This window comes from Coregonus lavaretus, assembly GCF_964263955.1.
Source record: "Coregonus lavaretus genome assembly, chromosome: 39".
NCBI lineage: Eukaryota > Metazoa > Chordata > Actinopteri > Salmoniformes > Salmonidae > Coregonus > Coregonus lavaretus.
The window spans coordinates 14,296,676-14,313,422 of NC_140026.1; the positions used below are offsets into that span (position 1 = coordinate 14,296,676).

The 16,747-nt window shown below is 44.4% G+C and overlaps 2 protein-coding genes across 4 annotated transcripts; one reads left to right on the top strand and one right to left on the bottom strand.

Moving 5' to 3' along the window:
- The first annotated feature begins 6,301 nt into the window (after nt 1-6,301).
- LOC311113184 (RNA-binding protein 4.1-like) lies at nt 6,302-12,651 on the top strand. Of its 3 annotated transcripts, XR_014610973.1 has the most exons (8): nt 6,302-6,328; nt 6,872-7,299; nt 7,421-8,073; nt 9,573-9,641; nt 9,897-9,929; nt 10,124-10,265; nt 11,746-11,974; nt 12,188-12,651. XR_014610973.1 is itself a non-coding variant. In XM_084156374.1 (4 exons), exons 2-3 carry the CDS (start codon nt 6,891-6,893, stop codon nt 8,047-8,049), a joined length of 1,038 nt encoding a protein of 345 aa, XP_084012500.1. In that variant the 5' UTR covers nt 6,302-6,328; nt 6,872-6,890; the 3' UTR covers nt 8,050-8,073; nt 9,573-9,660. The 3 variants fall into 3 exon arrangements, 2 of the variants coding, with proteins under 2 accessions (XP_084012500.1, XP_084012499.1); XM_084156374.1 differs by lacking the exons at nt 9,897-9,929; nt 10,124-10,265; nt 11,746-11,974; nt 12,188-12,651 and having other exon boundaries at nt 9,573-9,660; XM_084156373.1 differs by lacking the exons at nt 9,573-9,641; nt 9,897-9,929; nt 10,124-10,265; nt 11,746-11,974; nt 12,188-12,651 and adding an exon at nt 8,363-9,169.
- A 272-nt stretch (nt 12,652-12,923) lies between these two features.
- LOC311112621 (TRAF-interacting protein with FHA domain-containing protein A-like) lies at nt 12,924-16,064 on the bottom strand. The gene is made up of 3 exons (XM_084155769.1): nt 15,998-16,064; nt 15,142-15,488; nt 12,924-13,540 (listed from the first exon to the last, which is right to left on the bottom strand). Exons 2-3 carry the CDS (start codon nt 15,421-15,423, stop codon nt 13,196-13,198), a joined length of 627 nt encoding a protein of 208 aa, XP_084011895.1. The 5' UTR covers nt 15,424-15,488; nt 15,998-16,064; the 3' UTR covers nt 12,924-13,195.
- Nucleotides 16,065-16,747: the final 683 nt, after the last annotated feature.

Genomic DNA, 16,747 nt, shown 5'->3' on the forward strand with positions numbered 1-16,747 from the left:
ACATGCACCACTAATCATACAATGGAATGTGGCTGTTGGTTTTATTACCTAACTTTATCAGTTGCCAGCCCAAGCTATCTCTAATGACCATACGCCGATTAGCTGCAGGGAGTTAGAGTGGAGACCATCCCTTTCAAAAACACAGCATTAGTAGAACAGAAATGTCTTACTATTTGTTAAGTATATAATTTAACTATTAATATCAAACAAATCAGGAAAATATGTTTAGGCTACCTGCCCCACCCCCCATCCAAAGTATAGGCTACGGTACTGATGTTAGAAGCGTGAGAAGATAGGGAGAGAGATTTTTAATTAGCTAGAGAAGAATGGATTAACTTTTTCAATGCTAGTTAAGGATAATATAGGCCTAGTTATCATGTTTCACGTTGGATTTATTAACTACAAAAAGGTAAGACGTGTTTTTAATTCTGGTGATGCTCTGCACACACAAGCTTGTTAGCTTCTTAGTTCAAGCTTGTTAGCTAGCTAAATCAAATCACATTTTATTGGTCACATACACATATTTAGCAGATGTTACTGCGGGTGTAGCGAAATGCTTGTGTTCCTAGCTCCAACAGTGCAGTAGTATCGAACAATTCACAACAATACACAAAAATCTAAAAGTAAAAGAATGGAATTAAGAAATAAATAAATATTAGGACGAGCAATGTCAGAGTGGCATTGACTAAAATACAGTAGAATAGAATACAGTATATACATATGAAATTAGTAAAGCAGTATGTAAACATTATTAAACTGACCAGTGATTCCATGTCTATCTATATAGGGCAGCAGCCTCTAGGTGCAGGGTTGAGTAACCGGGTGGTTGCCAGCTAGTGATGGCTATTTAACAGTCTGATGGTCTCAGCTTTGATGCACCTGTACTGACCTCGCCTTCTGGATGGTAGCAGGTTTAACAGGCAGTGGCTCGGGTGGTTGTTGTCCTTGATGATCTTTTTGGCCTTCCTCTGACATCGGGTGCTTTAGGTGTCCTGGAGGGCAGGCAGTGTGCCGCCGGTGATGCGTTGGGCAGACCGCACCACCCTCTGGAGAGCCCAGCGGTTGTGGGCGGTGCAGTTGCCGTACCAGGCGGTGATTATTATTATTATTATTATTTTTAAATAGTATTTTACCCCCTTTTTCTCGATATCCAATTGCGATCCAATTACGATCTTGTCTCATCGCTACAACTCCCCAACAGGCTTGGGAGAGGCGAAGGTCGAGTCATGCGTCCTCCAAAACATGACCCGCCAAACCGCGCTCCTTAACACCTGCCTTCTTAACCCAGAAGCCAGTATGGTAATATTTTATGTATCATTAAGGGAAATGTTGGGAAATGTCAAAAGTAAAATATAGTAAACATGATTGACATTCTATAATCCAGATGTATGTTTAAATAAGGAATATAGCCAATACAGTGTGTAACCATGCCTTAATGTATGTATGTGTATTATTTTTGAGAAAGGGTCTGCCACCAATATAATGCGATAAGGGGAAGAGGCTTCATATGGAAAAGCGCCCATGGACTTTTGGAGTAAGCCACATGTGACATCTGGACGTTGAAAGATGGGTAGAGTGGCACTAAAATAAGTTAATCATTTGCCCTAAGGGGAGTAATTGTATGCTATGTAAACATGAATGTATGCTATATGCATTTGTGTGTATAAAAGGGAGCTCTAAGCCAAAGAAAGACAGTTGTTCCATGGAGCAAGCTCGGCTTTGCTATGCAAATAATAAAGTCTAATTTTTGGATTCACAAGCTCCAGTCTCTTGAGAGATATTTTTGAGTTGACTACTTTTGAGTCAAATATTTCTACGACACCAGCCCCACCAATGTGTTGGAGGAAACACCATTCAACTGACGACCGAAGTCAGCCTGTAGGCGCCTGGCCCGCAACAAGGTGTCACGCCCTGGCTCTGGAGACTCTAGTATGTTGAGCCAGGGTGTGAGTTTTCATTTGTTTTTCGTTCTAGTTCTGTAGTTCTATGTTGGCCAGTGTGGTTCTCAATCAGAGCCAACGTGTATCAGCTGTTGCTTGTTGTCTCTGATTGGGAACCATACTTAAGCAGTCAGTTTTCCCACAGTGTTTGGGATCTTGTTCCGTGTTGGTTTGTACCTGTGGACGTCACGTATCGATTTGTTGTTTTGTTAGTGTAATCATTATTTAATAAATATGTTCACCTTCCACGCTGCGCCTTGGTCCTCTGTATCCGACGATCGTGACAGAAGATCCCACCAACACTGGACCAAGCAGCGTGTCCAGGAGCCAGCACCAGAGGTATCGCTAAAGGACATCAACCTCGACTGGGCCTGGCCCACGGGGAGGAGAGACCCCCAGAATTTTTTTAGGGGGGGGCTCACGCCGTGGACGACGGGGCAGCAGGAGGCCGCGATAGAGCGGTCCAGCGGGTTTGCAGAGGAGGCCGCCAGGTTAAGGGGGCCACTGGTCACAGAGGAGAGGGAAAGTGTAGAGGCACGGCGAGAGGTACTGGGGTGTGTTACCAGTCCGGTCCGGCCCGTTCCTGATCCCTGCGTAGGGCCAGTGGTGTGTGTCCCCAGTACGGTCCGGCCTGTTCCTGTTCTTCGCATCGAGCCTGTGGTGCGCGTCGTCAGCCCGGCCCGGCCTGTTCCTGCTCCACGCACCAAGCCTATGGTGTGCATCGTCAGCCCGGCCCGGCCTGTTCCTGCTCCACGCACCAAGCCTATGGTGTGCATCGTAAGCCCGGTTCGGCCTGTTCCTGCTCCCCACACCAAGCCAGTGGTGTGCGTCGTCAGTCCGGCACAGCCCGTGCCTGTTCCACCGGTGCCTGGTCTGGCACCGGTCAGCTGCTCCACGCCGGAGCTAGAGCAATCCGCTCCACCGGTGTTCAGTCCAGCTCCGGCCAGCAGGGTCAGACCGGACCAGGGGTACTTTGGGGGGTTGGAGAGGGAGTGTGAATAATGCCCGGAGCCGGATCCGCCGCCAAGGCGGAGTGCCCACCCGGTCCCTCCCCTGTGGTGTTTGGTTGGCGCGGCCGGAGTCCGCGCCTTTGGGGGGGGTACTGTCACGCCCTGGCTCTGGGGACTCTAGTATGTTGAGCCAGGGTGTGAGTTTTCATTAGTTTTTCGTTCTAGTTTTGTAGTTCTATGTTGGCCAGTGTGGTTCTCAATCAGAGGCAACGTGTATCAGCTGTTGCTTGTTGTCTCTGATTGGGAACCATACTTAAGCAGCCAGTTTTCCCACAGTGTTTGTGGGATCTTGTTCCGTGTTGGTTTGTGGTTTGCACCTGTGGACGTCACGTATCGATTTGTTGTTTTGTTCGTGTAATCATTATTTAATAAATATGTTCACCTTCCACGCTGCGCCTTGGTCCTCTGTATCTGACGATCGTGACACAAGGAGTCTCTAGAGCGTGAAGAGCCAAGTAAAGCCCCCCCACAGCAAAACCCTCCCCTAATCCAGACGACGCTGGGCCAATTATGCGCCGCCCTATGAGACTACCCAAACTATTTGCATTGAACCCCCGCTACTCGCTGTTTATTATCTATGCATAGTCAGTTTACCCCTACCTACATGTACATATTACCTCAATTTTCTAAACTCTTATTTTTCTTAACTGCGTTGTTGGTTAAGGGCTTGTAAGTAAGCATTTCACGGTAAGGTCTACACCTGCCCATTTAAGGTTAACACGCTTAAATGTCTTACTCACGTCAGCCACGGAGAAGGAGAGGCCACAGTCCTTGGTGGTGAGCCGTTGAATTGCGACTCCACTTTGTCTCTATACTGATGTTTTGCCAGTTTAATTGCTTTGCGGAGTGAGTAGCTTCACTGTTTGTATTCTGCCATATTCCCAGTCACCTTGCCATGGTTGAATGCAATCGTTCGCGCTTTCAGATTAGTGCGAATGCTGCCATCTATCCACAGTTTCCGGTAAGGAAGGTTTTAATAGTCACAGTGGGCACAACATAACCTATACACTTCCTGATAAACTCACTCACAGTTTCTGTGTATTCGTAAAAATTATTTCCAGAAGCTACCCGGAACATATCCCAGTCCGCGTGATCAAAACAATCTTGAAGCGTGGATTCCGATTGGTCAGACCTGCATTGAATAGTCCTTTGCACGGGTACTTCCTGTTTGAGTTTCTGCCTATAGGAAGGGAGAAGCAAAATGGAGTCGTGGTCAGATTTGCCGAAAGGAGGGCGGGGGATGGCCTTATAACCATCCCGGAAGTTCGAATAGCAATGGTCGAGGATTTTGGCAGTGCGAGTACAACAGTCAATATGTTGATAGAACTTCGGCAGCCTAGTCCTCAAATTTGCTTTGTTAAAATCCCTGGCTACAATAAATGCAGCCTCAGGATATGTGGTTTCCAGTTTGCATAAAGTCCAGTGAAGTTCTTTGAGGGCCGTCGTGGTATCGGCTTGAGGGGGGATATACACGGCCGTGACTATAACCGAAGAAAATTCTCTTGGGAGATAATACGGTCGGCATTTGATTGTGAGAAATTCTAGGTTGGGTGAACAGAAGGACTCGAGTTCCTGTATGTTACTACAATTACACCATGAGTCGTTAATCATGAAACACACACCTCCGCCCTTCTGCTTCCCGGAGAGATATTTATTCCTGTCTGCGCAATGAACTGAGAACCCCTCTGGCTGGACCGATTCCGACAGAATATCCCAAGAGAGCCATGTTTCCGTGAAACAGAGTATGTTACAGGCCTTGATGTCTCTCTGGAAAGAAATCCTTGCTCGTAGTTCATCGACCTTGTTAACCAAAGATTGAACATTAGCGAGTAATATACTCGGAAGCGGTGGGTGGTGTGCGCACCTCCTAAGTCGGACCAGCAGGCCGCTCTGAGTGCCTCTCCGCCACCGGCAATGTTTTGGGTCAGCTGCTGGAATCAGTTCAGTTGCCCTGGGGAGAGCAAACAAAGGATCTGCTTCGGGAAAGTCGTATTCCTGGTCGTAATGCTGGTGAGTTACCGCCGCTCTGATATCCAATAGTTTTTCCCGGCTGTATGTAATGATGCAAAACACTTTCTGAGCATAAAAAAACAAAATTCTGCAAAGTTTCCTAAGAGCTAGTCACAAGGCCACCATCTTCTTCGGTGCCAGGCTATTAGCGGAGATCTTCTATGTATAAAGTGACGCAGGAGGGCAAAAAAACATTAATGACGTACTTAGCTGTTCTATAAGTGGTCTGAGGCAGGTGTTAGATTACGAGCGTTTTCAAGTGTAACATTAATAATGATGATTTTGGGAAACAGCTCAGAGATTTAATGACGCTCCTACATTTTACATTTTAGTCATTTAGCAGACGCTCTTATCCAGAGCGACTTACAGGAGCAATTAGGGTTAAGTACGAAGGCTCTAACGATGAATTTAGCCTTAAGATGCTTTTGGGAAACTGGGCCCAGGTCATTTAATGCTTAACATTTTTTGGGATGAATAAGATATTTCTTACCGATCTCTACAGCTTCCGTCCAAAAGCAAATCCTATGAAATTACGTCAACACATACTGGAGTTACTGACTAGCTACAAGTGGCTACCTAAGCTAACGAACTAGCTACGTCAGTCGCGGTGCGCATGACCAGAATTACACATAAATAAACCACCCAAAAAAGGCAAACCCCATTTCTGCATGAACATTTTCAAAGAGGAGTTGGACCATTTTTCGTGTCCAAAGATTACAGTTAAAGCTAATTTCCTGCAATTCTACACATTTTGCCATGGCTTTTGAGGTGTTCATTAGCTATCTGGGGGGCCAATAAAGAAATGATTGGGGGAGGGGGGAGAATCGTCCTGTTCTGAATGTTGGGGGAGACATGTCCCTCCATCTCCCGTGGCAATGTTGCCTATGCTTTACATAATATGAGTGTAAATAATACAATATTTTAACTTAAATTGTCTGAAAATTAATTATTTGGGTGTACGTATTCTGAGATGTGTGAGCATCTCCAAATAGCACTGAGCAGAACATGAGTTGAAAAAGATGAGCAAAATTCCGTGACTTAACACAGGTGGCACAATTCTGATCTTTTTTTACTAATAGGTCTGTTGAACAATCAGATCAGCTCTGAGAAAAAGAGCTGATGTGAAAAGATCTGATGTGACTGGTCAAAAGACCAATTAGTGTAAAAAAGAACAGAATTGGTCTGTTGTGATTTTGTTAAATTCATTTCGTTTTACCAGTTTCTCCAATCAAACTACTTGTTTACCGGTGAATAACATACGGACAAGGCCATTCACCAATCAAACCTTTCAGTGGGCGGGCCATGTCGCATTAGTTCAGAAAACTGACGTGAGTTGATATCTTGTTTCGTCATCGTTCTAGCGGTAAGGTGAGTTTGTTAGCTAATCAATGTTGCCACGGTAATGTACTCGTTATTTCGAAGTGTTTTATGCCAAAATCACTAGTTGAACTTGCTTTACGATAATTGCGATACATGAATTTGCCATTCGTATTTTTGTCGTTATTGAGCTATCATATAGGTAGCTAATGTTAGCTATCTAGCTAACGTTAGCCACCCTTTGCCAGTGGATGCTGTCATGGAGGAAGTCTTGACTACTTTCGATATTCCATAACTAGCCGGTTAACGTTAGCAAGCTAGCTAACCACTCCACTTTCGTCCGGCTTTATGACGTTGCTTGCTGGACAACAGCTTACCCGGCTTTAGAAATGTGTTGAACTTGGACATTGAACAACGTTTGTTTGCTATGTAGCATTTGGTAACGGTTGGACCAGTATGCATTACATTTCACTAGACTACGTTAGCTTGCTAACGTTAGGTAACGTCAATAATTTAATTTCCTGTCTCTGCCGCCCACTCACCATCACGCATTTGCAGCATAACTGGTATATTGACATGCCTCTCCTCTCACAGGCTCTGCGTTGAAATAAATATGGTGAAGATCTTTATTGGAAACCTCCCTAACGAGGTCGAAAAGGATGAGATCGAGGCGCTGTTTACTCAACATGGCACAGTGACAGAATGTGCAAAGTTCAAAAACTATGCCTTCGTCCACATGGATGACCGTAAGTCTGCCACCAAAGCCATCCGCAGCCTGCACCTCTTAAAGCTTCATGGCAGGCCAATCAATGTGGAGCCAAGCAGGGGAAAGAACCAGGGTCCGGTGAAACTTCACGTGGCCAACGTGGAGAAAGGCAACGATGATGAGCTCCGCACCTTGTTCGAGGAGTATGGCACAGTCACAGAATGTGCTATTGTCAAAAACTTTGCTTTCGTCCACATGTCCAACTCGGATGAGGCCAAGGATGCCATAAAGGGATTAGACAACTCTGACTTCCAAGGTAAGAAACTAAGACCCTCATTTAACATTCACTATTAAACTGCTGGGAAGTCCTGACGTTAAATATGGACTTTTGTTTTGCATGTCACTGTCTGACTGTTAATCATCGTTTTCCTCTTTAGGCAAACGTATTCACGTTCAGATGTCAAAAAGCCGTCCCAGAGGGGAGGAAGAGGATTATGGCCCCCCACCAGATAGGTGTGCATACTGGCCAGCACCTCGTGGCTACCCCGGGGACAGGGGGCAGCCTGAGCCCCCTCATTACAGAGGTCGCATGTCAGGGGGGTACCCTGGCCTCCCTCCACCACCACCTCCCCCTAGACGAGCTCCGTACCCCCCCGAGCGTGCCTATGAGCGCGAGAGGGAAAGCTACGCGGTGGTGGATTACTATGAGAAGTACAGAGCTCGCCCTGCCCCTTATGGTGGCCTCTCAGGCTATGGAGATGAGAGGCGCTTTGGCTCCATACCCCCACCACCACCCCCTTCTGTCATGGTTAGGGAGCGCCTTGCGGCCTCCTCACTCGACCCGTACGAGCGTCGCACCCTCCCACCTCTGTCCTACTACTCCCGTGACCGCAGTCCCATCAGAAGACCCTCTCCTCCCCCCATGCCCCCCGCGGGTAACGGCTACTCATATGAGCGCTCCCGGCTCTCTCCTCTGTCCAGGCCCGCAATGTACAACCTACCACGTACCAGGGACCCCTACGCTGACAGGGTCCCTCCACCGCCTCCTGCCCGCTACTCTTACTGAACACACACTGGTGTTTGACTCAAGGTGAGATATCAGAGACAGGATATTACACTACGCATGTCCACTCCATATCTAGCTCACTTTAAAACAAATTTTTGAATTGGGGGTTAATCCTCACGTTGACGATAAATGTCTCGCTTAAAATACCAGTCTAGAAAAGTTCCTAAGACATTGTTTCACCATCTCCTTAGCCTTTATAAACTCTCCAAATCTTAATATGCCTTTAAAGAATGCTGGACGTTTTTACTGAACCTGAGCGCGTTCCTCCATGAGTAAAATGCGCTTTGACTTGTGTGGTTTGCTCTCTTTCCAGGTTAAAATTATCCGCCAAGATCGTCGTTGTCTCCTGATGCACGTGGCGCTATACCCCCCCTTCGCCTGTGGCGGATTGCGTTGCGTTCACCTGCGACTTACTGGAAGACACTGTATTGCTTGCGGTCACCCCATACTTTAAAAAAAAATAATACGCTTTTATGTCTTCGGTTTCGTCCTCTTGCTTGAACTGTTTAACCTTTTTTTGTTCTGCTTGATTTGATTGTTTGAGATTCATTAACTGTTTGGGGCGTAGACCGAAGGCAGAGTTTTTTTTTTTTCCATTTCTGAGGTGTTAGTCTATTTTGATTTGACGCAGTACAGCTAAGGGCTCCATATAGGCCTAATTATTTCCGTCATAGTGTAATGTGAATGGATGAAAACCCAAAACTGTGACATTCATGAATGGAATATTTTAATATGAATTAAAGAGCAATTTATGTAATTTTGGTAAACCTGAATGTTACAAAGATACTTAGAGCTGTATCTAGCTACAGTTAGAGAAATAAACCACACAATCATTTGCATAATCAGTCCAACAACGTGTTAAGTATAACTTCGCTTTAATTGGTCAGATCTTGGCTGTGGGTGGTACTTACCGTTATTCAAGACGTTTTGCGACGCAACTGTCGGCATAGTGATTTAACTTAACTACCAATGTAAATTTGATTTAGACATTTTTTGTTAAATTATATGCTGATTTCTTTTCTTTTTTTAAAAATACCTAGATACCCCAAAGCTGCGTTTATGTATGATTTTATTTTCTTGACAGATTTTAGAGCATTTTAATAAACTGATTTGAACTATATTGTCACTTTGAACTTTCCCATCTTTCCTCGTTATTATAGACCCTTCATGACCATACTCTTTGTAGTCAGTGGAAGCCAATATACATCAGCACTGTAACTTAATCTATGCCATTTCGGTCCATTCTACTGAACACGTTTTAATGTTATATTCAAAGTAGTGGGGGAAATTACCCACTTTGAACTTTGCGATGGCAAAGTCTCTTGCGATCTCTGAAAGCGCTTAATTGCACAATGACACTCCCCATCTCTCAACCACTGGATACCCTACCATGTTCTTCACGTCACTCTTAAATATATGTAATGTTTTGGCTTTTGCTCTCACTATGCGCTCTCCCATTTTATTTATATATATATATATGATAATATTAGCCCTGGTGTTCTTAGCATCTCTGCTTTTTGTAGGTTGTTAGAACCATGATCTGTGGATAGGTGTTGTGGACACACTGTACTGTAGGAGACTGCTGTTCTGAGGTAAGTAAGCCTGGGTGTCTTAAACTGTCCAATGAGGTTATGTGGAGGTAATGTTAAATTAATTGATGTTCATTTATACAGAAGTATGATTTATCAAATAAAACAGTGGATTATGTGTTTTAAGAACATTCTGCCAATCCCCCACTCCCCCATTTGATGACATACTTTGCCCATGCTTAGTATCTTTTTTGTATCCTTTTCTGTCCAACTGATCCCCATCTTGTTTCTCCCATCTTGTGTGCTTTCCTTGCACAGGAGGTTGGTACAGAAGTGGAATTCTGCTCAAAGGTATTGGGAAATTATTTTTAAGCAGAATCGTAAAACCATGTAGGTGTCGATAATGAAATATTTGATTAAGTGTCATGTTGTTCATACTAAATGTAGAATTTATTTTGAATTGTATGGACACATATTCCCTTGCTTAGTATACCCTTTTTATTATACTTGTCTCCATCCTATTTCTGCCTTCTCTTCCCCTCTAGGCCACTGTCTTCTTTCCAGAGTTTGGTACAGAAGTGGACTTCTGCTCATCTTGATGCCCTGACACTGCTCTTCAGGGTTTTGTATGCTGTGCCTGGGTGCTTCCAGGTCTGTCCTATGCAGGCGTTGCAGTTGCTCATCATGGTCAGTTATCTCTCTCCGTGCCATTTTGTGTCTAAGTTAACTTTTTCCCACTGAAGTATTAAGTTTGTGAGTGAGGGGAAAGAAGTGTACCAACTCTTCTTTCTTCAGGAAGTCTTGGGCATGCCCCGCTCTAAGACTGACTGCTGCATAGTCATCTGCTGAGTAGATGGCTCTTGAGTTGAAGTGGCGTCAGTGACCTGTCGTCAATGCTTTTTTTAAATTATCACTATTGAAAAACATGTTATGTAATGTTAAATGTACTGTCACATCAAAGTGTTGTATGGCCTTGCATGCTCAACGGCAAAAAGATGACTACTTAAAAGCACTGATTTAAAATGTATATTTCATTTACCAGTCCAATTATCAGAAATGAAGTAATTAATTTTTATGAACACGTCTGAAGTGATTTCTTTATTGCCTTCAATGATTGAGTATGGACAAAATATCCTCTGTGTCCTTTAAGGCACTGTATCAGTTCACAGGATGATTGTGATGTCACAGCTGTTTGTGATCACAGAACAGTAAAAGGCTTCAAAATAGAACACTGGGGAACTACAGAGGCATTGAAATAGAACACTCAATGCTAAAGAACTGCTTAGGATGCCTGTGTGGGTACATAACAGACATATAAATACTTGAAGCTAGCCCTGGGGGACCATGGGTTGTGCTATTGTGACCTTATTGGTCATGCTCCTGTCTGGAGTGTGGCATAGTGTCTCTCCTGCTGAAGCCCCATTGGTTGAGTGTGTCACTGGGAAGACCTGTACTGTGGCCCTACTCAGCCTAAACCCTGCCACTCTGGTCTGCCCTGGTGCCTCCCTACACCCTTTGATCAAGTGGACCTTCCAGGGAATCTCAGACATAGGCTACAGCTCATCTCCAATAGTGATCCAGACCAGTAGAGCCCCCACCAGTATGCTGAAAGCTGACACCACCAACTGTGAAAGAGTGAATCTCCCCTCAGTGTTACCTGCTGTGGACTGAGAGCACTCAGAAACCAACAGGCAAAGGTTTGGCATGGGTCTGCAGAGCGCTCCATCAAGCAGGGAAAGAAGGAACATTAATCTATGGAGGGCTCTGGGACTTCACTCCGATGCCCACCACGGGCCATTGCCCAGGGATAACTTAACAGTGAGGCTGGGGAAGGTGCTAGGGGAGGTGTTCACAGTATGGGGTGCCTGGCAGGGTTGCAATCGCTGTGGGGAACTTGGAGAGAGGAAGAGGATTGGTGTAGTTACATTGGAGACAAATCCTTACGTCTATTTAAGCAACATTTGCACTCGGTGTCCCATTGCCATCAATGCATGATAAAGTGAAAGTTTGACCTAAGTGGAAGTTAAGATTTGCCTCAGAGGCAAGAGCAGGAGACTACTACAGGTTTACGTTTCATTACATTTCTCTACATGTAACAGTGAGAGGTGTAGTGTCCTATTATATCCACTGAGAAGTGCTGATTCCTAACTTCCTCTGTTCTACCTAGGTTGTGCTATGCACACACCCTCAATGTGAGCACAAGAGAGGGGATACCCAGTGAGGCCCTTCCCTGTGGGGTGGTTCCGAGACATCTAGAGAGATTACAAGGTTTCTCCATTGTCCGGGGCCCAGAGGTCATCATACAAACATGTCGGCAGGACTGTCCGACCTCTGCCTGTTGACATCACAGCCTCCTTGGACACTGTGCTGCTGTGTCCCTCTGTCTCTGTGTACAGGTGAGCTGATGCCCCTTTCCACTTCAGGGGCTCTTTAGTGAGGTCACAATAAGCAACTGACAACACACCACTCAATCACGACACATTTATAATTGATGATTAATGGATGTTATCAAAGTATAACTGGATATTTCAAATCCCAACTACCAGTCTAACAATGGAGTACTGGGTAAATCTGTCTTTATATTCTTTCTGTCGACTTCCTGCCCACAGCCCTGTATCTTGGGAACGAGATGCACTGCCTCTAACCCAGCTGTACCTTCTCCAGAAGTACAGCTCCCACTCCCTGGATCTCTCACATGGGGGAAAGAGCTATCTCATCCACCAGGCCTCTCTGTCTGACTCTGGAGGCTACTGCTGTTTCCAGGAGGGGCGGCTGAGTGGGGGTTACCTCCTGCAGGTAGATGAGCACGAGAGCTGTCAGGTCCAGGCCCAAGTCCCGCTGGGCCGTACCGGCCTCGGAGCTAGTGGCCATGTCTCTCTTCTCCTTCTCTGCCTTCATAGTTGTTCTGTGGCTGTTGACATTTGCCAGGCAAGAGAGGAAGAGGGGTTGGATAGTCGCCTAGGGATAGGGGACCTCACCAATATGTCTTCACCGACTATAAGTCCTTTCTTTTGAAGTTACTATGGCCTATTTAGATTCAGGTTAGTATACAATGAATAAATATGATTGTGAGAAAAGATACGAGCGACTGAATTTTTACATTGTTTGACTGGCTCACTGTAACTTCAGCTCCAAGATAATAGAGAAAATTGGGGTCATATCTCATCAAACACGTAGGTAGACAAACGTATACAGGTATAGCCGGTTTTTCAGAATGTGCCTTGGTTGAGTTAGTTGTGAAACGTTTTGGCAAGTACATGATAATCAAATAAAACAGTTTTATTATTACAATCAACATTTTACAAAACTGACAAAACAGTATCCTTCCCCACCCTAACCCCATCCTTCATTGAATTCTGATACTTGCTCTTATTTGGGTATCATGAAAAAGGGTCATATTCACAAGCTTTAGTTTCACATTTTATAAAATAACGTAACAGTCTGAATAACACTTGAGGAGTGGTATATAATGGAGAATATAAAACCAACATTTGAGGTACATATGGCTTGATTAAACTTTCAGAATGTTTAACATAAGCAGTTTTCTTGAAAAACGCTTCTAGTTAAAGAAAATAATACAATATAATCAAAACTATATGGCTGTCATTGTAGTAAAACTAATCTATGAAAGAAGCGCAGTACATGATTGTCTCATCCATCTCCATTGGCCCATGGCTCATGAGGGGTGGAATGTCATTGGTTGAAAGGTCTGAGCCTGTGTCCACGACGGGCACCATACTTGGCATGCTCATCTCTCTGGAAGGGGGCACTGCCAGCACCCCAAACTCCACCTCAAAGCTCCCCCTCGCCTCTCCATTCTCACGACGTATCAGCATCTCGTACTCCCCGAACCGGATGAGGGCCTTATCTGGCAGCTCTGCCCTCTCCAAGAACCCCAGCTCAGACCCATTGACCGTCACGCGTACCCAGTGGCGGCTCCTGAAAAAATTCTCAGGGGGGGCAATTTTTCTGATGATTTAGGTGACCTACACACATTAAAAAAAAAAAAGATATGTCCAGCAACAACATGAAGACAGGGGCAGCATATAAGTCAATACTGATATACACATTACTTGCTTCAAAAAGGCCTCATGGTTGAATTGGAAATATGTGCACCTGAGCATAATTCACAACAAGCAAGCAGGAGCTTTTGATAGAGGCTACTGAAAACATTGATGCAAGTTATTGGTAATAAGAAATTTTTATAGACTTCCATATTCTGCCCTCTTGTATAGATTTGTGAAAATGAACAGTGATAGACATTTTGCCTGAAAACAGAATTTGAAAATAATTTCTAGAAAAGGTAAACACAGCTATCTGTATGGCTTTGTAAAAATGAACAACCATATTCTGGCCAATTGTATAGATTTGTAAATATGAACAACCATATTCTGGCCAATTGTATAGATTTGTAAAAATGAACATGAACAGATTATTATTTATTTTTTTACTTTTTTTTAAATGAAAAATAACTATTTTAAACAACATCAACTGTGAACTGATTTGGGCATGTGTGTGTTAAAGAGACAGACAGGGAGGGACAAAGAGAGAGAGGGGCTACATTACTTGTACTGAAACTGTTCTAGCTTGCTGCATGATCAAATTCAGCTGATGCGCATAGCAATGCACGTAATGGACATTCTTGAAATGCTCACGCACCTTTTGCTGCACACCAGCCTTCTCTCCCCTCATCACACTGGCTCCATCGTAAGCTTGCGCAATGAGTTTGACTTTCTCGTCGTCGGCAAAAAGACCGTTCAGTCTCTCCAAAAGCACACTGGCGATTGAGACTGAGGTTGATTCCGAGATGGGAAGGAACTCAAAAAAGCGCTCCTGCACTTTGTGGTTGCTATCTATGTACCTCAGCACAAGCACCAGCTGTGTCTGTGTAGAAACGTCCGTGGTCTCGTCAGCTTGGATAGCTATGAAGTTCGCCGACTTCACCTCCTCCACAATATGTTCCCTCATGACCGCTAGCATACACTCCAGTAGCTCGTTTTGAATGGTCTTTGATGTGCCCTTGAAAACTTTAGCATTTTTAAGATGGTCATCAAACACCTCATCTAATTGTGCCACAAAGTTGACAAGTCCAAGAAAAATACCAGGGTTGGTGGAGCCCTCAGTTTCATCTTTGCCTCGCAAAGCTAGCCATCTTGACAGTTGTACGTGAATTGATTGACGCTGCTACCCGCTCTTTTCTTAGTTATGTTCATGGTTACTTATGTTACGTATGACGAAAGCGCGTAAGTGCAAGCCCTCCCGGAACCCATAGAGATTGTATTGAAAGCTCTGATATTTGAAAAAAAATTTTTTTTACATGATAGTCTATGAGAGACTCCTGGCCGATTTTCAACCTGACTGAAATCGCCCCAAAAGGGGCGGGGCCATTTGAAGCACGACTTTAGCCTGATTGGACATTTAGTGGCAGATCAGACGTCTAGATTAGAACACTGATAACTACTGTTGCCGTGATATAATTGATTAGAAAAAAAATCCCTTCCTTTTCCCGTTTGGCAGTGCGTCGCCCATATCGCCCTAATGAACACACCGCCCCTGCGCGTACCTTCTGGCTCAGGTTCTGCACAGAAAATATAATGTCTGGGCTGTTGGAGGTGCGGTAGGCCTGCAGGGACAGCTGCTTGCGGGAGACCCGGGGGTCGGCCAGAGCGAAGGTGCAGGCCTGGGCATCCCTACCCAGCCTCATTGGGTCCTCAGCCTGGTGCTTGTGTCTGGTGTCCAGAGGCAACATGCAGTACAGAGCCCTGGAGGCCTGCTGGGGGTGGTAGAGCTGGATCTGGAGGCAGGTCATCAGCTCCTCTGTTTCCACGGTTTGAGACACCTCCATGATGGGTCTTATGATGGCTGATGCAATTGAAGGAAAGTTGTCTTTCACTTTCAGGTTCACTTGGTCTAAGAGAAAAACAGAGGAATATTAAATTGATTACTTTTTGTTATTCTGGCACTAAATAAGTCTTATTACTAGACAGAATAACAGCTCAGAGAGGATGTCAGAGGGTGATGGACTTAAAAATACTTAATTATATTGCTCTATTCCATAGGGAGAATGTTCAGAGTATTTCCATTAAGCAGTACAAAATCTCAAGGTGCTTTTGATATTTTTTTTATTTTTTTATGTAGGTCTTATTTAATGAAAGACGTCTCAGAATTGCATCATTCCACACACCCTGCCTCAGTCAGCATTTCCTCTAAAACTTGCACTGGCTGAAAATCATTCCACTGTGCTTTGAATGTTGCCTTTTTCATACAAGCAGAGGAACAGAGAGGTGAACATGTTAAATATCAATCTGCAAATGTAAGGACCAATAACACTAGGCTAGTCTAAGATTATACTGATAAATATGACATTCGTTCAAACAAAACCATTCTGAATGTTCACTTTCAAACTTGCTATATCTTACCTGTAAAGTTGGTTAGGCTGTCGGTATAATTGCCCGCAGCGTCTCAAAAGATCAGGGTACAGTAATAAACTGTCCGACGATTGACTTGCTTTGTCTACTTGAACGGGTACAACTAATTGCCTACTGACACCAAGTTGTGTGCCAACTATAACCGGTGTCGGAGGACACTGGAGTGCAAAAAAAGGGTAAGGGGACGACCATAACGTCAGCCAGCACCAGCAGCACCACACATAGCACCGCTAGTGGAAGTGACTGATGCTTGCCTTGATCCTGTGGTGTGAAATTCTGGAATTTCCCAATCGCGCTAGATGCTTAGGGAACGACTGTTTTGCTTTCACCCTTTCAGGCTCCGTGCAAGTTCCTTACGCTTTTCTGTAACAGGCTGGCCCATACGGCTATTTTATGACCGTGTGAGTACTGTCTATAAATATGCAGTATCAGTTAAACCAAATACTTATCTGTGATTAAACTGCATGCCCAATTAACTGTTTTGGGAAAGGAGGGTTTACTTCAATCATCGACTGCCATCTGTAATCAGCATGCCAAATAAAAATAAAAACGGAGGCAGTGAAACTGACGGTTGTTAGCCCTACAGATAATGGTGATAATAAAGTAAAGAAAAATGTGGCTATATGTGTTCAATCAAATACGGATACCAGGCAAGCTAATTTAAGTTATACCATTCGAATTAATTGGTTCGAATAGTAGCATAATAATATTATGTACCTAGCTAGGGTAATAAATAACCCT

Excerpts from the sequence above, each read along its gene's own strand:
- LOC311112621 (XM_084155769.1), bottom strand. The coding sequence starts at position 15,423 with ATGGAGGTGTCTCAAACCGTGGAAACAGAGGAGCTGATGACCTGCCTC. Across the intron at positions 13,541-15,141 it reads TGCAGAACCTGAGCCAGAAG|GCCCCCCCTGAGAATTTTTT; the intron begins GTACGCGCAGGG and ends ATCAGAAAAATT.
- LOC311113184 (XM_084156374.1), top strand. The coding sequence starts at position 6,891 with ATGGTGAAGATCTTTATTGGAAACCTCCCTAACGAGGTCGAAAAGGAT. Across the intron at positions 7,300-7,420 it reads AGACAACTCTGACTTCCAAG|GCAAACGTATTCACGTTCAG; the intron begins GTAAGAAACTAA and ends TTTCCTCTTTAG.